General features: G+C 31.4%; 1 protein-coding gene across 3 annotated transcripts; it reads left to right on the forward strand.

Moving 5' to 3' along the window:
• The first annotated feature begins 3990 nt into the window (after nt 1-3990).
• LOC111711949 (ornithine aminotransferase, mitochondrial) lies at nt 3991-22211 on the forward strand. 3 transcript variants are annotated; one of them, XM_023486436.1, is made up of 17 exons: nt 3991-4066; nt 11156-11291; nt 11635-11691; nt 12060-12110; nt 13577-13662; nt 13733-13769; nt 13976-14082; nt 15481-15572; nt 17286-17374; nt 17431-17473; nt 18691-18749; nt 18962-18996; nt 19325-19365; nt 19528-19614; nt 20632-20787; nt 21469-21590; nt 22059-22211. In XM_023486436.1, exons 1-17 carry the CDS (start codon nt 4003-4005, stop codon nt 22084-22086), a joined length of 1290 nt encoding a protein of 429 aa, XP_023342204.1. In that variant the 5' UTR covers nt 3991-4002; the 3' UTR covers nt 22087-22211. The 3 variants fall into 3 exon arrangements, with proteins under 3 accessions (XP_023342204.1, XP_023342205.1, XP_023342206.1); XM_023486437.1 differs by having other exon boundaries at nt 11635-11688; nt 12057-12110; XM_023486438.1 differs by lacking the exon at nt 3991-4066 and adding an exon at nt 9968-10044.
• The last annotated feature ends 96 nt before the right edge of the window (nt 22212-22307 follow it).

The following is a 22307-nucleotide window of genomic DNA, read 5'->3' on the forward strand; positions in this document are numbered from 1 at the left end:
ATAATATATATATATATATATAAATATCAAGACCATACATTTAAAAAGAGCGGTGCTCTTTGAACGTGATACAGATATTACAGGTTTGCATTTGAAAATTGACAACTTTTGATGATTATTTCTCTATGAAGCTGACAATATCATTTTAACTGTTGCAAAGAATCGGGTATAAAATTCTTTAATTGAAATTTCGTTGGATTACCCTTTAAAAGTGGCCTAAACTGGCAAACCATGCGTCACAAAAAATATTGATTTGAAAGAGGTTTAAAAGACAAAATAAAAAAAATCATTTTGAAGCAAAATACTCAAGTTCTAAAGAAAAAAATTGATCCACTGAATCTAAAACTGCTTAAAGAAAATTATCTGGTTCTTGAGGTATAGTTGAAAATATAGCCCAAGACATTGCGACAAATTAATGTCAACGCGGTTGTAAAAGTTAATTCATTCAATCATTCATATTTTTATTCAACTACAAAGCATGAGATTTTACAAATAAGCAATCACAATTTATTATGCAGTTTGGACCCGCCTAACCAGGGTAGGTTGTTTTAAGTGGTTGGCCCCAAATAGATTCTAGTACAATAGATGGCAACGTAGAATTTGTTCACTCTCAGTACAGTTGTATTCTGTCGTCACAAGTGTCAACTCACTTTTTGTGTCCGACAAAATCATCAATAATAGTGATAATTTTAGAATAAAGTGCTTTTCTTACAATAAAATAAGTGCAATTTTATGTGTTCATTAGTTTCTGTTTTTACACTTTTTTATTTAATCTTGGAAAACATGTCAATTAATGTGAGAAAATTTCGCTTTCCTTGTTATATTTGACACATGTGACGTAGTGTAAAATTGGTTAATTTCTCTGTTGCCACCTATTGTACTTGATAATCTATTTGGTTGGCCCTAAGTTAGTTAACAATACTGAATATAATTGGTTACACATATCAAGATTTGTTTTTGGATAGGGTAAGGATTTGATTGGAAGGAAGGAGATTGTCAGGTGATCTGTGGCAGGGTGATATCAGAGGGATTAATGTAGAGATAAATTAAAATACTTTCTAGATTTTTGTTTTAAACACGTTCTAATTTATTTTATTTTGTTCTATTCGGTTCGGCTAGAGACTTTAACATATTTTGGAAGGAAGAGGGAAGGTCCACGTGGATTTAACGGTTCTGTCATTATTCAAGAAAGCTGTGACTTTCGATCACAATTTGACCCATTAAACATGATTTGTTTGCCTTTTTTCTAAACTACTTTTTTGTTGGCAAATGCATTTTGAATGAAATTGTATAAAATAAACAAATCCGTAAAGTAAATGATTATTGAATTAAAGACCAAAGCACGTTTGATTTCAAATAGAAGAAACCGAATGCTGCTCACTCTGGTTAGTCAGGTGTGGGTCATATCATTAAAGTATCCATGCATAAATGTCAGCAGTCACACTATGAATTTGTATGTAACACCATCAAGATTAAGAAATTTCAGTTTTGAATATAATGGATTTGAATGTGCCTAACTTTTATTTAAAATTTCTGGATCTCTGTGTCTTATTTTTAACTTTATCAATTTATTTATTTAAAATTTTTTTTATAAAACAAATTATTTGATACATGTATTTAATGCAGAATGCAGATAATCATTTTTCCAATCTTCTTGTTTCCTGGCTGTCCTTTGCTCATTTAATTAGCTGCATATGCAGCTAATTAAAGGACCCTATCAACCTTTATCTTTCAATGAGCAAGAAATTTTTATCTGAAAAATGTAAAATTTGTNAATATGCAGTTTTGAGATGCTGATCAGGCAATTTGTAGTATTTCAATATCTCTGTGTCTTATAAATGATCGATAAATTAGTTTTGGTATTTATAATTACATTTGTATCGAAATAGAGACTTTTCGTAAATAACAACCCAAACTCATTTTAACTCATTTCTTAAATATTTTAAGATTCGAACCAAATTCTATAAACGACAAAAAATGTAAAATAATTGTACAAAATTCTGACTTTGCAATAAAAATCAGCAATTATATATTATTAAGCCTTTTTTATGTCTCAAATGATTCCTAAAAATGTTCTCCACAATACTTCATTCTCAGTTCAACCACCATACATTGCCGGTCACTCCCTTTAGTAAAAAATTCATGCATATTAAAACACCTCTAAAAATCCAGTCGGGAATATAAAGTATAAAGTGTTTTGTATCGCATTTTATTGTCACGCACTTGCAATATATAGGGGTCGGGAGGAGAACAAAATGGTTAAAATTTGTTAATGCTATATTTTGAAATTGTTATCACATTTTACTTGGATAGGTGTAATGACTTACGATAGATGATAAGTTACAATTCAACAATTTATTTTATCAAATAATATATTTATTTCTACATGGGCCTGATGTGCGTTTGTTAGTATCTAATCAACAGTGAAACGGTTGAACCAATCAGGCCCAGGTTTTGTGGCGGGTTCAAAATTATAAATCCATAAATTGTTCTTTAATTTAAAAACATGCTTTAATGTTATTTATTTTCAGTGTTTGGGCAAAAACAGTATTTAAACAATGATCAAATCTTTAAGAAATTTTAAGTTCGAGGTCGAGGTCGAGTCAAAAACAGATTTACTTAATTTTTTTTCTCACATTTGCAGTACGTAAGATTATACAATTAAGAAAACTGAATGATTGTTAATTAGTGGAATAAACAAGAAGTGTGTTACTTAAACCTTGTTAAAAACCATTCTGTTAATCTCCTTCATGAATATAAAAACCTTTCTTAAATACTTAATTACAGTGAGAACCAGAAACCTCGAATATAGAAAGACGACATTGAAGTTATTATTCTATTTTTGTTGTTACAAATTAAATAGTTTTACTAGAGTAACTTATTAAATCATTTAGTAATTAAATGTGTCTGTTTGAGCTGCAACAATGGTTGTCTCGCATGTTCATTAAACCATTTAAAACCCAAATTTCGTCCTTTTATTATTTATTTTTAACCCTAAACAAGCTGGAAGAGGGGCGTTCGGCGCCCCCCCCCCTGTAGTTTTAAACCTAAACAAGCTGGAAGAGGGGCGTTCGGCGCCCCCCCCTGTAGTTTTAACCCTAAACAAGCTGGAAGAGGGGCGTTCGGCGCCCCCCCTGTAGTTTTAACCCTAAACACGCTGGAAGAGGGGCGTTCGGCGCCCCCCCCCCCTGTAGTTTTAACCCATCACTTTTTTGTAACTTAAAGTCTTAAGCTGCAGATCTAAAAAATATATTTTTTAAAAGCCGTTTAAAAATACATGTAGAAACATGTGTCACACTTTGATATTTGTTCAAAACAAAAATTTTTTTTTTCATTTTTTGACCCTTTTTTAGGCATTTTGTCCACCCTCCCAAGCACCCAAACTTTTAAAGTTATCGGTCTATTTTTTTTTCTTTGAGCTGGTCATGCTTCATGCTCTTTTAAAAAGATATGCCAAAGTGATTACCTGAAAGGCCTATTCCATAAAATTTATAAAAATCTATTCATTATTTTGATTTTCAGACGTCTCCATATCAAAATGTCGGCATGAAGGCAACATTTTAGCAAATTTAAACCAAATATCATATTAAAGGATAAAATTGAAACACAAATATTATATCCTTCATCAAAGGATGAGACTGTAAAGACGACCTGTTAATATGACGACCTGTTAATATGACGACCCCTCGAATAAAATGAATTTTCTCTCCTGCATATAATCTTTTAATATCTTATTTAATGATTTGTTAAAGGAAGAAACATGTTAACAGAGAAGCGTGAATACATGTCAACAGACAGTATAATCTCTGTACAGTCTTTTTCTTTGTGAGTAACCCTGTTTTTGAAATATGAATAACGGCCCACTTGGTTAACACCGACTTAAACCTTAAAAAATCGACTGATTTCTGGACGAATTTCAGCCATTCCATGCCGAGTACTTCTGTTACTCATCTACGAGTAAAGCTACATTTATGATCTTTTTTATTATTCTATAGATATAAAATGTCTGTGCTGTCAGGATGTAAAAAATTATATTCTCTGAAAAGTATCTATCCTACAATTCAAGGTACAGTACTGATAGTAGTTTTAGATCAGTTTAAAGGTAGCGGCCAAACTCTTTTACTCGCGAATGCAGCAAAGAATAAGAAGAGAGAGATTAGCATATAATTTAGGGTTATGTTAGGTTTAGACACTTTCTGGGCCGCGCGCTGTGGACAGGCTAAAGGGCCGAGTACCGCGGCTAGGACATGCTAGGGGGGGGGGCGGAGCGCCGCGGATAGAACTGATTCCCTCTAAGTCTTATAATTCATTGCGGCATTAGGGAGTAATACAGATTTGCCGCTGCCAGTTTTAAAGTATAGCACTAGACAGCCGCTACATGCGTAGATATTTTACGGACATCTTGTATAAATACAGCAGCTAAATGTGTATAAATTTTACGGACACCAAAGATAATATATATATAGATATGCAGGCAGGTATTGAGAAAAGGTGCAAACAGCACCATCTCTGTCGTACGCAGTGGCGGCCATAAGGGGGGTTATTGGGGTTATTTACCCCCCCCCCTAGAATCCTGGGGGTAAATACCCCCCCTAGAATCCTGGGGGTAAATACCCCCCCTAGAATCCTGGGGGTAAAAACATTGTGCACACACACCTCTGCCCCATTAGTAAAAGTAAGTTCAACCTATATGAAGCATAAAGTCTGACCTCGTCAACCTTGTTGCACCGGCTAGTCCTGTCCATAGAGCTAGGTACAGTTCAAACTGGGGACGGAAAGGTTGACCCGGCTTGGAAATTCAAATGTACTTCGGTTGCCCGTGTGCATGGTATATGCAGGGTTACCCGCAAAGGATGAGACTTCAGAGACGATTGTACGGAATTTGCTTAGACAGTTTACTTGTATTCAGGGGTACCTTGTAGGTCAAAACTCGCATATTTCTGAGCTTAATCATTTAGTGAATCATCTAAATACTAAATTGAGTGCAGAAACCAAAAATCAAGCTTCAAATCGTCATATTTTTAAGGTTTTGGGTCGTCTTTACAGTCTCATACTGTGTGGGTAACCCTGTACATAATCAAAATAAAATCAATCAAAATAGTTTTTTTAACCCACAGAATAAGCTTTGTTCCATGTCAATGATAATTTTGATATTTTCAAAAGTTATAAGTTAAAATATGTTTAAATCAGTCCTACAGCTAATAAAGAAAGTTTATAAAAAAACTTGTTTATGTCATAAAACTAATTTTAGAATCATTATAATAAAGATTAAAATGTTTATTGAAAGAAAAAACCTTCTTTATGTTTAAAATGTTGATTATAAAGCATTTCTCCCCAGTTTTAATTTGTGTTATTCTTTTATTTTAAATTTTATAGCAATGATAAGGTTAAAATGATGAATTCGGTGCATGGACTCAGGCCTAGGGAAGTCAAAGTATTTTCAAGTCAGCAGAGGGTTTTAATGATTTTTTTGTGAACGTTGGACCCAGACTATTTAGTTATATTCCGTCTAATGCCAATTCTGATTCTAAATTGAAGCCAATCCGATTACAAATTTTGTTCAAATTTTTGCTTAAATTTAAATTCTTAAAATTCGGCCTCGGAACGGATTTTTTTTAACCCTATTCCTGCGGGGGGGGGGTCATAGAAATACTAAAAAAAGATTTGAGTCAATAAAAGCAATTTTTTGTTGTGCATTGAAAACTTTGTTCAACTTTTCTTTCATTCTTTTGCAACAACATTTATACTTTTTTGCAGAATCAGTTTTCTGCAATTTATAATGGCAAAGCTGGGAAACGTACGTTCGAGTTAAATAAATTTAATATTTTGTACATTTGCAGTGTACAGAGTACACTGTACTTTGCATAATATGTAAAATGGGTCTTGTATCAGGGTTCCCTGTGTACATTTTAGTTTTGTATTTATAAGTACAACTCTTAGCTATGCACCTTGAGTCAGGGTTCCCTGTATACATGTATATTTATATTTGTATAGAGCTGTATGTATACTTTTTAGCCTGAGTCAGTGTTCCCTCTGTATGTATTATTTATATGTATTTGAGTACAACTTCACACTATGTACCTTGAGTCAGGATTCCTTAAGTACATCCAATATTTAAGTACAAGTGTACAATAAGTACCTCCTTGAGTCCGGGTTCTCTATGTACATATAATATTTGAGTACAACTGTAGACACGTACCTTGAGTCTGGGTTCCCTGTGTACGTCCTGAGCTTGTCCAGAGCTTCCATTGATCTCTGTTTAACCATTCTTGAAGTACTTTCAGCAATCATCCCAGCCGCCATTTTCTTTTCTGAAAGATTTAAGAATATCAATTAGTAAAATTTTATTAGCATTTAATATTTAAACATTTATTTTATTATTTTTAACATTTACTTTTTTTGGAACATTTAGTTTATTATTTAAACCATTTTGTTTAATATTTGAAACATTTAGTTAATTAATGTAACTCTTACTTTATCATTTGAAACATTTAGTTTATCATTTATTATTTGAAATATTTAGTTTATTATTTCAATTTTATGAAATAGTTTGAGTTTAAAAAGTATATAAGTATATAATTTTAACTTAAATATTCAGATTTAAATCACTCTAAAATTCAGAAATTACCCCCCCCCATCTCCCCTCCTACCTCCCTGGTTTGGTGGGAGGTTCCCTAGTTCTCCGGAGGTATGAGAGTATACTGATGAACCCGTAGCATCTCTCTTCACTCTATTCTCTCTTACCTGTCCATACATCCTTCTCTTCTCTCTCTCTTTCTTTCCATCCTCCCTTCTCCTTTCCATCCTCCCTTCTCCTTTCACTTTTATTCCTCCCTTTCCCTTTCCATCCTACAATTCTCTTCCTATCCTCCTTTATTTTTCCCTTTCTATCATTCCTTCTCCCTTTCCTTTTCATCCACCCTTCTTCTTTCATTTCTATCCTAATTTTTTACTTTTTTCCATCCTTCTATCTTTCCTTCTCTTTTCTTTCTCCTACCTCACTTTTCCTTTCACTTTTACCCCCCCCCCCCCTTACCTTTCCATTCCCTTTCTAACTTTTCCTTTCCTCAGCTGTGTGTAGATAGAATATATTCTGTTCTGTGTGTACGTATCTGAACCTCCTAAAGTTTCTCCTAAACCACTAGTTGCACAGTTCAGATAGAAATTATAGAGTCGGAAACTGCCTACCACTGGTTCAAATTGGAATCGACAATAGGTTCAGCGACATAGCTCAAATTCATTAAATTCGGCCTCTTATTTCGTTTTCGAATAAGCATTTTTGAGAAGTTTAAAAGAGAAAAACAATTTTTTTAAAAGATTTTGATTTACATTTTTATTACATCAACCTTTTAAACAGCATGGACACACACAAACATGGAAACAAAGAGAGAAGACCTCAATAAAAAAAGCTTCTCTTTGTTTACTTGTAAACTTGAAATTCGTAAAAAGCTTGTTAACAATTAAAACTTTTGATAAAATCGCTTACCGCCGTACAACTTGTACGTTCAAAATACTTTCTCCTCCCCTTTTAAGTATTTATTGCTTTTGTTCAAAAAGTATAAGACTCAACATTGCACAAACTTTTGTTCTTTTCTTTTTGTATAATGATAATTATTCTTGATTTCTCGTGTTATTGTATTGTGGTTTCATTTAAACTTGAAAATCTGGTTTGGTTTAGAGGGTAGGATAAGATCAACTGGTTTAGAAACTATTCATAAAATCGTAATAATGCATCTGCAAGAAAATCCGGTTGATTCGCACCCCTCAAACATTTACTTAAATGAGCATTGTTCAGTATAAGCACTTGAATACAGACACTTAAACACGATAAATATTTACTGTTAATTGTTAAAAACTATATTGAGTCTTGGTTTTTGATTTAAACATTAATAAAAGGCATTTATTGAAAATATATTTCGGTCTGGGTTGACCCTCGTCAGTTCTTGAGATTGTTTCTTCACAAAGATTAAAGAGTTTAAGGAGAGCAATCACTTTATAAAACAAGGTTTGAGAGGTGTGAGAGATTAAAGAAAAGAGAGAGAGGATATTGGGGGGAGTCGGCTTTGTCTGGTCAAGTATGAATTAGATAACCTCGGTTATCATTGTGAAAACTGATTTTTTTCAATTGTGACTTCTCTACTAAAGTAGGTTGCTACTGCTGGAAAACAATGTGAAAAATTATTAGAATTAATCACTTCTCAACCTATTGAAACGTCGTTATCTCTCATTATTGATCAGACAATTAGATTGAAAGAATACCGATATGAAATTCGGACTGAAGTACCCTTAAATTTAAACTCAACTTAAAGGGACCGTTCACTTCGTTGTGTAATTTCATGGTAAAATAATAAGCCTATTTATTGGCTATTCATTTTCAATCATCACACCGGACTAACAAGAGTTAAAGGCATTCGGTTTCTTCTATTTGAAATCATACGCGTTTTGGTTTATAATTAAACAATCTTTAAACAATCTTTAAAATTTGTTTGTTTCACACTTTTCATTCAAAATGCCGAAAAAAATGAATTTAAGAAAAAATGATGCTTATTAGGACAAATTGTGATCGAAGTCACAGTTTTCTGGATTATTGACAGAACCGTTAAATCCACATGTCATATCTATGACCGGAGAAAAAGCCGATTTAGCGTTAAGAGTTCCAGCGGTAAGGTATGATACCTTTGCATAGACACTATTTAAACGTTTTTTCAGTAACAGCAGTCAAATAAAATCTAACATTATTATATCTTAGTGACATCATGTGTCAGCCATTATATAATAAAGTCTACAAATATTAGATACTAAAATTTAATTTAATATTTAAAATTTTTTAAAATATCCATGACTGACAAAAAGCATCAAATATAGCGTAAATTCAAAGTTAACATACCTTTGCGCTGGAATTCTAAATGATAAATCGGATTTTTCTGAGGCCATAGTTGTCTTCGAAATGTTAGACGAATACCAATGATTACTTAATAGGCTATTTAGTTTACCCTCAAATTAGCCAAATAAACCTTTAATTGAATAGTATAAAATTGCTGGGAAGGTCTTTTAACTCTTTTCACCTTAATAAATCTTCAAATTCATCATCTAAGAACAAAATAAAAATAAACATATCAATTTTTACCAGAAAACCCGATTATTAATATAACTAATGTTTCTTTTTATCATTTTTAATTAAATAATTAATAAAAAACCTTGTATATATACAGCAGCTAAATGCGTAGACATTTTGCGGACACCCTTGTATATATACAGCAGCTAAATGTGTAGACATTTTGCGGACACCCTGGTATATATACAGCAGCTAAATGCGTAGACATTTTGCGGACACCCTTGTATATATATACAGCAGCTAAATGCGTAGACATTTTGCGGACACCCTTTCTATATATACAGCAGCTAAATGCGTAGACATTTTGCGGACACCCTGTATCTATACAGCAGCTACATGCGTAGATATATTACGGACACCATTGTAAAGATTCAGCAGCGGACACCCTGTATATAAACAGCAGTTGAATGCGTATATTTCTGACGGTCAGTCGGTCATCTTCAGCCCAGTGCTGTGCTAAATTTTAAACACACGCAATAATATACTTCATACAAAATAATCAAACTGTTATTTAAAGAACTTAAACACTTTCAAACTGCTAATTTCATTTTATGGGTTTAACCTGGGACTTGGACTATATTTAATATCACAGAATTAAAATCTTGAAATATTAATTAGCTTATAATTAAATGCACAAAATGTCTATACACGACTCTTAGGTACATCTGGAATCAAAATCATTGGTTTTTGTTTTACCAATCAAACGTAGATATTTTGAATTTTCTATCTCTTAAACTTTTTGTACGGTATTGGAACACATATCAGCCCACAGAGACTGAATTAATTTTGATGTAGTTTGCGTGTCCAAAAAATTTTCAAATTGTCTCTAGCGTCATAACATTTTTTGTAAAAAAAAACTTTTTAACAGACGCAAAATTTAAAAACAAACATAAAAATGTCCAATGAAGTTCGCGAAAAAGAAAACACAGGTATACATTATCCATCTAAAACTTTGAGAATGAAACATCAATTTTAAAATTTTTAATTTTTTTTTTCATAATGGGTTCACATAGAATTTACAGGTTTTTCATATTTTTTTTTCGCTAGACATTTTGAGACCCACTGCCCCTGAGAAATGTTTATAATTTTCCTTGATACTTCAATTTAGTTTCTAAAAATTAATTTCTAAAATTAAAATATTATCATTCAACTTTATCAAATTGGTATTAAATAAACCTTTAAACCCAATATAGAATGGAAAATGAATGATTTATAAATTTCAAAAGTCAAATTTCTCTCTCCAAAGATTTAATTGAACAAATTTATTACGTCATACTTGAGCTCCCTGAGCCTCAATAGAGAAGATTGAATATTGATGTTAAGAACATCAATATTCATTCAATTTCTATTATATAGCATTACATTTAATTCTATTATATAGAATTAAATTAGGTTAAAATCACTTCGTATTTTAAAGATATTGTCATGTTTACTAAACATAAAAACTTTAATTTCAAATAAATCGTTTCAAATTTTCAATTAAAGTTTCATGAGAATTTATCGATAATTGATCATCTTTTCTTATGACTTTATTTGTTGCAGGAAAAATAAATTTTTGTGGATAGTATTTTTTTAAAGAAAAAAGTTGTTGTTTGGATTTTTAGGTATCAGATAGCTTATTCGAACCCCCCCCCCCCCTAGTCTTTCATAATCGAATGAATGTAGCTAGGGTTATAAAGATAATAATTGACAATTTAAGTCAATAATTTTATTTTGATCACATTGACATATATTTTTAAACATTAAAAACATCTTGATCAAAACTAAAAAATTTCTTTTTCTTTTTCTTTTGATGGTTTCTTTCATTCTTTGTAAGGAAAATTGAAAATAAAATCCCGTTTAATTTTCCAGAGAGAGATGAATCAAATTTCTTTTGGAAAGAAAAATATTAATATTAAGAAACATATTAAACAGAAAATTTAGTTTTTTCCTTATTAAAAATAAACTCTAACAACCATCTTTAAAAAATGATGGTTGTTAGAGTTTATTGGTGATGATGATGATGATGATGATGATGATGATGATGATGATTATATCTAGTTGGTGTATGGAGAGGGTTGAGCACCCAGGAGATAATAGCGCGTGAGGATCGATGTGGGGCTCACAATTACCACCCCCTCCCTGTAGCTCTCACAAGGGCAAAGGGGGTTTTCATGTGGGATGCAGAGGGGAAGAAGTAAGTCATAATTACTAATTCTTTTTAAATCAACTTTACTTTTGATAGAGCACCCAAAACAAAAGAATTAATTGTCTTTGCCGTAAATTCAGATTTTTTCATTCCCATTTCTTTGCAATAAAAACATAATATGACTATTTGGAACAGAACTTTTTTATTAAAAGCGTTTTGAATTCGAATTTTGTATTTCATAATATTCTTACTATACTATAATACTATTCTGAAAATAAGAAACTGTTTGGATAAAAAAAAAATCAATTAATTAATTTAGAGGATATAAGAAATTCATTAGAAATTTCGTCAGGTTGCAAAGATAAAACAATTTAAAAATATTTTATTTTAGATATTATGATTTTCTCTCTGCTTACTCTGCAGTTAACCAAGGGCACTGCCATCCAAGGAACAAAAATAACGATGTAAAATTATGACCAAGATTTTCTTGACAATGATTTTTTCGACTGATCATTTTTCTAAAATTTTTGAAGTTTAAAAATCTTCTTTTTACATTTTTACATGAAGATACTCTTTTTTTCTTGGACATCTCTGTTTTAGTTAAAAAAGTACTTTGAAGAAAATATTTTTTTCTGAAAATCTGAAAAATTATTTTTTTGATGATTATAATGATAATCTTATTAGGATAATAACAATATTCTCCTCTTCCTGATAAAGTCAATGGACACTATAAAATCATTTTGATTGTTAAAAAATACCATAAGTGCAAAAAAAAAATTACCAAAACTTAGAAAATTATCATTTTTGTTGTTAAAGAATAATTGGTGCATTGAAGGAACAAGCAGAAATTCTCACCCTAACAAGCAGGAACACATTATATAATTTTTAATTTTTCTCGTCAAATTCACAACAATACCATGTCAACGTTTATCTGAGAACTTTTTAAAACTTTAATTTCCTACCTTGTTTCTGTTACATTAATTCAAGTTACCGTTTTAAATCGAGGATGTAAAACTTCGTCAGCGGTCCATAAATATTTAAACTTTTATTTATTTGCACTCATTCATCAATTTAAAAAAAAGAATAATTTTAAATTTCTTTATTTTCAAATTTATTTTCTCTAAGATTTAAGGAATATTATTTAATAATGTATTAATCTATTCAATTAAACACAGAAAAGAGTTTCATCATCTCTAATTACAGCAAACATTATGTTGTTTTGAGTAATTAATTGCTTAAAGAGACTATGGAAGTTTTTTAGAATTTATCTTGTGTTAAAAGAATTGATAATCATACGTTCAAGTTACCCTCCATACAAAGATGGCAATACCCGGTTTACAATTTGAAAGCAAGATTTGATCAAGTATGATTTCGATATTTAATGTTTTTGTTTCTTCAAAAACTGTTCATTTTCTTTTTCTGCGAAAGTGAATTGCGCATTCCTTGTTTATAAGAAGCAAAGGAGAAATTCAAGAAATAAACATTTTCCGAGTCCGTTTCATGAGTCAGGAAAGCGTCCGTTTCATGAGTCGGGAAAACGTCCGTTTCATGAGTCAGGAAAGCGTCCGTTTCATGAGTCAGGAAAACGTCCGTTTCATGAATCAGGAAAGCGTCCGTTTCATGAGTCAAGAAAACGTCCGTTTCATGAGTCAGGAAAGCGTCCGTTTCATGAGTCAGGAAAACGTCCGTTTCATGAGTCAGGAAAACGTCCGTTTCATGAGTCAGGAAAACGTCCGCTTCATGTCACATTTTGAAATCAGAGAAAGGTTTCAAGGGTACCGTTGTGAATCGGGCTTTGCTATCCTTGCATGGAGGGTCAGTTGAAATTACACTTACAGTCCCTTTAATAAGAAAACCGATTATAACTTACTCATTGTTACTGATGATATAGGTTTAAATGGTATAATATTGTGAACTGAACGTGCCAATCTACAAAAGCAGAGTCACTTCATTAAGGGTATCCCACGAAACATGACAGTTGGTGAATAGTTTAAAATGTCTTCTTCCATAATTTGATAAGTTGTTTGATACTAAAGAGACTAATAACAGTTTTTATATGACAGTATTCTTCATGTAGATCCTAATCACAATAATGTTGACCGAAGATGTTATTTCGATGCTACACTGAAACTAATTTTCGAGGTGGTTTTAAGAAAATACCAAATAGTTTTAATCGACTCACAGTAAAAAAAATATGAAAACATTTTTTTAAAGAAATAAACTGCAAAAAGTCTTTAATATCTAATACAGTATGTGGAAGAAGACATTCAAAACTATTCACCAACTGTCATGTTTCGTGGGACACCCTGTATAAAAATATATTTGTGTTGAAGAGCATTTTATAACAATGTACTGGGAGAGCTAGAGGAATATGCAACAAATCTGTTTGGATATGACAAAATGTTAGCAATGAACACAGGTATAAAAAATTAGAGTTATTTTTTCGAAATAATTTTGTAATATAAAGTTTTTATTCGACATTTATTTAGGTGTTGAAGGCGGAGAAACAGCAATCAAACTAGCAAGGTCTTTTATTATTAGAATTATATAAATATTAGTCATGGAAACCCAGCTTTATCTGAAATCTAAACTTTCTCTTTTAGGGTTGACTAATTCAGCTTAAAATTTAACTGTTTTCTGATTACCGCTGCAGATTTATCAGATTTTTTATTTAAACATTTGTTTTTAATAAAGGAAAAGAAATATTTAATTGTTCATGATATGTTTTTTAGGAAATGGGGTTACAAAGTAAAAAAAATAGAACAGAATAAAGCAAAAGTCGTCTTTGCTAAGAACAATTTCTGGGGTAGAACTCTGGCTGCTGTTTCTTCCTCTACAGGTATAACATATAGAGATATGGAGAAACGTTTTAAATGTAAATTAGCAAACTGTCCAGTTTGTGATAAATTTCAGGGTGAGACGACTGTATTGTTGTTGACGGAAAACAGCAACACGCTAGACAAATCCGAATAATAGGCCGGTTAGGATTCTGGTGGGGGATGTTTATTATCCCCAGACAATTCTTTCCCGATGGCCGAACAATACACACACAACAGAAATTTGGTTTGGCTGTCTCCGACAGGAGATTCCAGTAGAAGACGACATTTTATAGAGGTTTTAAAATTAATGGTTAACAATTGTATATATACTGTTTTTTTTCTTATATTCATAATTACCTGAAACTATAAACTTGTTTCTCTCTTTGTCAAATCCTTAGATGTATTATTTAATACTTATATTTAATACAGAAGACTTAATTTAACATTGAAATCATTGAAGTCATATATATCTTAGGAATTTTCAATTCGCCTTTACAGTCTAATCCTTAATACAATTTTAAATTAAATTAAATTAAATTAAATTAAATTAAATTAAATTAAATTAAATTAAATTAGATTAAATTAAATTAAATTAAATTAAATTAAATTAAATTAAATGCCAATTTAATTAAATTTAATTTATAAGTAGAAAATCTCTTGAAATTGTTCAATGGGTAATTTCAAGGTTATAATGCAAGGAAAGACAGTAATGTAAACACAAGACGGGTGTCGAAGCCTGCCATGGGATCCATCTTTCACATAAAAAATCAATGGCATATTCTAGTCATATGAAACTATTATATGAATTATCAAAATTATCATAATTTAATGCTTTTAACCTCCTTGGATACTAAACGAACAATGATGCATCTATTCTTGTTTACAAATTCTGCCCAGAGAGAACTGGTTTCAATATGTACACAGAGTATACGCAACTGCAATTAACTATCCTAGCAATATAACCTTGGGCAATTTGTTCTAAAAAAAAGAAAATATGTGATAAATTCTGTGATAGTTGAATAGAGTTCACCGATCTTTATTATCTGTGTTTGATTGACCCTGACCGACCTGTATCAATAAATTAGTATAGAATCAACCGTTGTTTTAGACGGACGTGTATAGTCAGGATTGACTTGAGATAGAGTCAGGATTGACTGAATAATTAGAGTTAGAGTCGAGTATTGAGAATATTCTCGGGACCTAGATTGTTACAAATATGACAATTTGAAAAAATGTTCATTTTTTTTATTTATAAACCCCTAGTCCGTTTCAAGTTTATTAATTAATTTATAATTTTAATCTTCTTTTTTACTTTGCTTTTATTATATTTAGATACCCAACATTTTTTTCAAGTTTATCTTTTAAAACTTTTTTTTAATGATTTTGACTAAATTTTTTAATTTGTTTTTAATATTTAGACCCTACAGCCTATGGTGACTACGGACCCTTCATGCCTGGCTTTAGCCTGGTGACCTACAGTGACCTTGCAGCATTAGAAGAAGAGTTAAAGGTCAAATAATATCAATTTTTTTATGTTTTGTTTTGAATGTACATACAGGGTGTCCCACGAAACATGACAGTTGCCGAATATTTTAAAATGTCTTCTTCCATAATTTGTTAAGTTGTTTGATACATAAAGAAAATAATAATAAACATTATATGGCAGTAAAATCGATCCCAGATTAAGATATATTCAAACAAAAGATTTTTCTACCGAACTAGACTGCAAAATGTCTTTGAATCTAATCCAGTATTTGAAAGACGACATTCCAAACTATTCATCAACTGTCATGTTTCATGGAACACCCTGTATCTTATTAAAGTGACTATTGTACTAACTTTAAGTATCCTTACATTTAAAGAGTTGAATGCCAGATTTACAACAATATCCTATAACAACCAATTATCAAACTATCTATATTGGGAAAGACAATTAATTCAGTTTAAAGAGGAACCACAATTGAAAATGGTTAATTTTTAAAGATTTTGATTATTATTAATATGAAATTAAATAAGAAACAATAAAATATATTAGAAAACAACTAATATACCATTAAAAAAGAAGGGAATTTTATCAAAGTTTTTTTAAAATGTCAAAATATTTGAAATTAGTAACCTTTATTTGAGTAAAAAATTGTGAACATTCTTGATTTTGACATGAAAAATTGATAATTTAAAATTTGGGCTCTCTATAAATATGATTTGCGGATTTGTGCAGCAGAAACAGGGAATAAAATTTCAGAATGTCATCTATTGATTTTTAAGACAGAAGCGGTTTCTTCGCTTTTGTTAACCCTATTCCCGCTGGGGGGGGGGGGTCAATTTGACCCCCCCCTGTAGTTTTTTTTACATAACTCAAAAAGTATTGGTCTGAGGCTGTTGAAATTTTCTGACTTTTCTAACATACCCAAAGCCCTCCCTTTAGGCCTAAAACCGGGCTTTAATACTAACTGCCTGAGTCCTCAGGCACACTGCCTGAATGACTGCTTTTGCCTGTAGCAAACTAAATCTTTGTTTTGACCCACTTTCACTTGTCAGATTTTGATAAAATTTAGCTTTTTGGAAAGCCTATGACATAAGGAAACGGATTGCACAAGTTTTGCGAAAAAAAAATTGCAAATTTTTTGCAAAAAACCTGTCAAAGGAAATTTGCACATTTTTAGTTTTTCTTGATTAAAAATCAGGTTATTTAAAATTTTGCAAAAATTTTTGCATATTTTAAATGGCATGGTCAAGGGCTTTTCAAAAATGTATAATTTGTCATTTTTTGGACAAATTTTTTTTTGCAAACATTTTTACTATAAAACTGGATTTTGCGATAAAAAATTCAATTTTCGCAAATTTGCAAATTTTTTTGCAGATTCTAAAAGTAGAGCACAAGAACTTTCTAATGATGTATCATTTGTCATATTTGGACATAAAACATGGGATTTAGAGGGGGGGGTCAAATTGACCCCCCCCCCAGCGTATCCTGGTTTTCAAGTACCCCAGCGGGGATAGGGTTAATTGACTGAGCAAGGGGGCGTATATATCACGGGCAGCCTTAGTACATTTGAATTTTCGAGCCGGGTCAACCTTTCCGTTCCCAGTTTGTACTGTACCTGGCTCTGGACAGGACTAACAGGTGCAGCAAGGTTGACGCGGTCAGACTTTATGATTCATATGGGTTAAATTTACTTTTACACTAGATCACACTAGATAGTCTATTTGAATAATGTTATAGGATCCCAATACATGTGCATTTATGGTAGAACCTATACAAGGAGAGGCCGGGGTTGTACTTCCTGATGACGGATACCTTAAAGGAGTCAGGTAAAAAATTAAAATATACTTTTTAAATCAAAGTTTTTAAAATTTGTTCTGTTTAGAGCACTGTGTGATAAATACAATGTTCTGTGGATTGCAGATGAGGTAGGGCGTTCACAGTTAAACATTTTTGGCTAATATCGCGCCCCCGTTCCTAATATTAATTTTGCTCTATAAGTCGCAATTTTTAATCATTCTCAAATTATTTGCAAAAGTTTCTTTTCAAATTGGAACTTTTTCAAAAAAATTAATGTCACATGAACATGGATTCAACCCACTGCACTGGGTTGTCAAACAAAATTGATGAACCATGATCATGAATTATTTTGACCTTTTTTGGCCTAATTTCAAGGATTAGAGTTTAAGATATAATATTGTTAAAATTAATTCGAAATATAAGGAAGACGATTTTTCCGACTCAAATGCCCCAGCCTTTTCTCTAGATGTATGTGTACTCAAATCCATTTCCTCCTCATGTAGTGCCCACATGTCGAATCTCCGCTCATCCCAGCTCCCTCCCGGTATTCAGTTCGGTCATGTTAGGACAGTTGAACTAGTAACAGCTCCGGCACAGGGAGCCTCTTGACTCCTTTATGATGATGACGCAGATACTCAGATAGCAGCAGACGCTCTTACCCGAAGGGTTCCCAGTTCATCATGCATTCCAGAGACAACATAATCGCTCATAGCCAGCATGACAAGCCGCGATCTCTGCCTACTAGGTTGGATAAGTCCTGTTGTTCAAGATCCTGTTGATCTGCTTCACCAACATGAAGATCTACATCACTCCCATGAAGTACCCACAACATTCATCATTAATTCCTTTGTTAATTTCTAAATCAACCAATTTTAACTCCGCCTTAAATGCAAATATTTCAAAACACTTTCGTTTTAAATAAATGTTAGAAATATCCATTTTAGATCTCGTTATTTTATTATAGTGACTTTTCAAGTCAACAAATATATACAGGGTGTCCCACATCATATTGGACCGTGTTATACCTTTAAATGGCGATTTCCGGGACTAATCAGAAAAAAAATAAAAAGAAGGAATCATTCGAAAAATTGTAAATTGCTATTTGGTTATATGAAAATTTGCATCTGAAAAAATACTATGCTTTTCGAGTATTTAGTGCGTATATTGGAGTTAAAAGCTTGAAGAAATCTATTATGATATGGGACGCTCTGTATAAACAATTCTTCTTTAAAAAAAACTCATTATATTAGAAAATCAAAACCGAAATTGATCATCTTCAAGTTTTCTACATACACTTCTTTTTTAATTTAAAAGATTAAGTTGTATCATTTCTTGGTTTTTACAGGTTCAAACTGGACTATGTAGAACTGGTAAAATGTTGGCCTGTGATTGGGAAAACGTCAGGTGAAGACGACATTTTAAACGTTCATGATTATTTTGATCTTTCCCAAGGAACTGAGTTTTTCCAACCTTATTTGATTAGACAATTAGAATGTGTGGCAAGAACTCAGTTTCTTTAGTTTCTAAATTATGTTTTTTTTTCTCGAATTTAATCATTTTTTATTTCTCTACAATGTTTACCACTTTTTGTTTATTGATATTTTTTTCATTTTCAGGCCTGATATTCTGGTTTTGGGAAAAGCGCTTTCAGGTAAATCATCATTTAAGCCATTTTGTTACGACATTTGTTGTCAAATTTGTTTTAAATTTTTAATAAGCAAAAACATTTAACCAATGCCTTAATTTTCGACGAATCTAAGTCATGCATATTCTCGTATTTTCTAAAGTTTTTCTTTTAAAATCTGATGTTGTGTAAAGGGATCAAAGCTTTAGCTACAGTCCCCACTACCATTTGCGGTAAAAAAAGGGTTAAATTAGATTAAAAAGATTGAAACCTGGAAAGTTAAAGTCATTTCCTTCAAAATCAAGAAAAATAGGCTTTTAATGAGTTTATTGAAACAAAAACAATTATTTTTCAGGAGGTGTTATGCCTGTGTCAGCGGTTTTTGCCAATGACGAGGTAATTTTGAATTTTTATACTGTAGGAATTTAGAATAAAAGAGTTTTTGGAAAATTTTACATTTTTTCAATATTTTTTTTTGTAAATTGCGAATTTTGAAAAGCGGATTCTGGAAAATCCGCGAAACTATAAAACTGTACACTGTATACTGTACACTTACAGGTGATGCTGACAATAAGACCTGGGGAGCATGGATCCACCTATGGAGGAAATCCTCTAGCTTGTAAAGTTGCACTAGCGAGTCTCAAGGTATGACATTTCAACAAAAATAATTTAAATTATATATTAAACTTTGACTAAGCTTTAAAGTTCTGTAAAATGCAGTGTCCTAGTAAATTATATAATTTCTAAATTTTTTTTAATGGTAACTAACTAACTGTAATTGATGCTTTTTAAAAGAAAAAACTAATTCCAAAAAGTGACATTAGACAAAATAATCACCGTGATCAGAAGAAAGAAGTTTTTCTAAATACAGAAATGAGAAGGTTTCCAATTAATATGATATGTTAAAGAAAGAGTGGATCTAGAATAAAATGTTTGTAATGAGTATGATATGTTAAAATAAGTAAGGGTGGATCTCAAATAAAATTCAAAGACTGTAGATTTAATTTCAAAGGAATTGAGTCTTTGTAACAAACTCTGGTTTTCTAATAACTATATTTTTTCCACCTGATGGTGTAAACCTTTGATATTTCAAACTTAGATTTTTTCATCTAACAGAATTCATAGTTTGAAATAACTAAGGTCTACGGCATTGGATTACAAAGATATAGAGATTAGAAAATCATAGTTTGTGACAAAGACTCAATTCCTTAGTCTCTATTTATGAAGGTGCATGTGCAATTCAGAACGTTACCCTTAAATGCTTATCAAGAGAGAAGAATGCAGAAGATAAAAATATGTTGCTCTTTGAAAATTGATTATTTTTAATGGGTTCATAATAAAAGTTAATTGGGAATTTTTGTCACAGAATCAAATAAGTAAATTTTTGCTCCCAGAACACAAAACTTAAGACAGGGTATCGTTATGAAAACCAGTTTTGGAACCCGGGTTTCACGAATAGGGTTAGGCAGTTTTGTGGATATCAATATTTTTGTTATGAAATATTACCTTTTTTTATTTTCTGCATATTCTTTATATTTTTTGGAATTTCTTAGAATTTCTTGTGTAAAATGTTCCGACCCCAAAAAGGAAATTAGGAAGTTTCGTTCAACGATACTCTTTTAAATTTTGGGCTCTGAAGTCCTCCTGATGGTGCTTGTTCAGGTGTTGATAGATGAGAACCTGGCTGAGAAGGCGGATAGGATGGGAACCCTGCTCAGGAAGGAGCTAAATACTCTGCCGAGCAGCGTGGTCAAGACGGTCAGAGGCAGGGGACTTCTCAACGCTATTGTTATTGATGAGAAGTACGATGCTATGAAAGTAAGTTCATTAAATATTAATTATAACTCTAAGGAATTGAGTCTTTGCAACAAAATTAAATTTTCTAATCCCTATATCTTTAAAACCAGATGATATAAACCTTTGAAATTTAAAACTTAGATTTTTTACCTAACGGAATTTTTAGTTTGAAATATCTAAGATCTACCACATTGGGCTGCAAAGATATAGGAAATAGAAAATCAGACTTTGTGGCAAAGTCTCAATTTTAAGTATTATGTTATATCATCCACAATCATTGATAAATCTTAAAGAAAGCTACTACTAACGTACTAATATTGAACTGAGGTTTTTCCACAAACTCTGATTTTTATAATTTTTATATCTTTGCAACCCGATGTCGTATATATCTTCATTTCAAATTATGAATTTTGACATTCTGTTGGATTAAATAGACTAAGATTATAATTACAAAGGTTTACACCATCAGGTTGCAAAGAAATAGGGATTAGAAATTTGAGTTTGTTACACAGTCTTCTTTACATTCCATTTTTCAGCCTAAGATATAAACACTGCAAACATCCTGATTATTTCTAGGTTTGTTTTTACACACCCTGATTATTTCTAGGTTTGTTTTTTACACACCCTGATTATTTCTAGGTTTGTTTTTTACACACCCTGATTATTTCTAGGTTTGTTTTTACACACCCTGATTATTTCTAGGTTTGTTTGGATCTCAAGGAAAGAGGACTTCTGGCTAAACCAACTCATGGAGATACTATCCGCCTAGCTCCGCCCCTAGTTATATCAGAGGCGGAGATCATGGAGTGCTCCGCCATTATTAGGAAATCAACAATTTTATTAAAATTACAAATGTCGTCTTCTCTTTGATCGTTCAATATCTTATCTCAATCAGAAGTAACTATTAATTCTTACTTTAGTTCATTATTCTTTAAATATTTAAGATCACTTTTTTAACTCGCAAAGTTTGACTTTATAATCTATTTGCATATAGCTATAATTTGAAATATCATTGTTAGAGTTTAATCTATTTGCATAAAGCTATAATTTGAAATATCATTATTAGAGTTTAATCTATTTGCATAGCTATATAATTTGAAATATCATTATTAGAGTTTAATCTATTTGCATATAGCTATATAATTTGAAATATCATTATTAGAGTTTAAATGCAAGTAATCATTTTTTAATAAAAATCACAATCAAAATTAATGTTCCATTAAGGCGAAAGGCCGGCAAATAATGGTCGGTTTATTTAAATTTTAAAAATCAATAAAATTGCTGGTTTTTAGGGATTCTGTTCTCAGTCTGATCAAATAAAGCTAAACTTTTCTATCAAATATTTCATAATTGTAAAACCGTCTTTATTTACTGTTTGAATTTTTATATATAATTTTGTAAATTTAACCAACATAAAAACGTTTAAAATAAATTTAAAATAATTAGTCGATATTTTTTACTCCCACAATAAAACTCCATATTCCACTGCTGTGAGGGGTGTTATCAGAAGTTGCACTATTTTTAAAATGTCAACCATTACT

Source organism: Eurytemora carolleeae, unplaced genomic scaffold, assembly GCF_000591075.1.
Source record: "Eurytemora carolleeae unplaced genomic scaffold, Eaff_2.0 scaffold1178, whole genome shotgun sequence".
In the NCBI taxonomy this organism is placed as follows: domain Eukaryota; kingdom Metazoa; phylum Arthropoda; class Copepoda; order Calanoida; family Temoridae; genus Eurytemora; species Eurytemora carolleeae.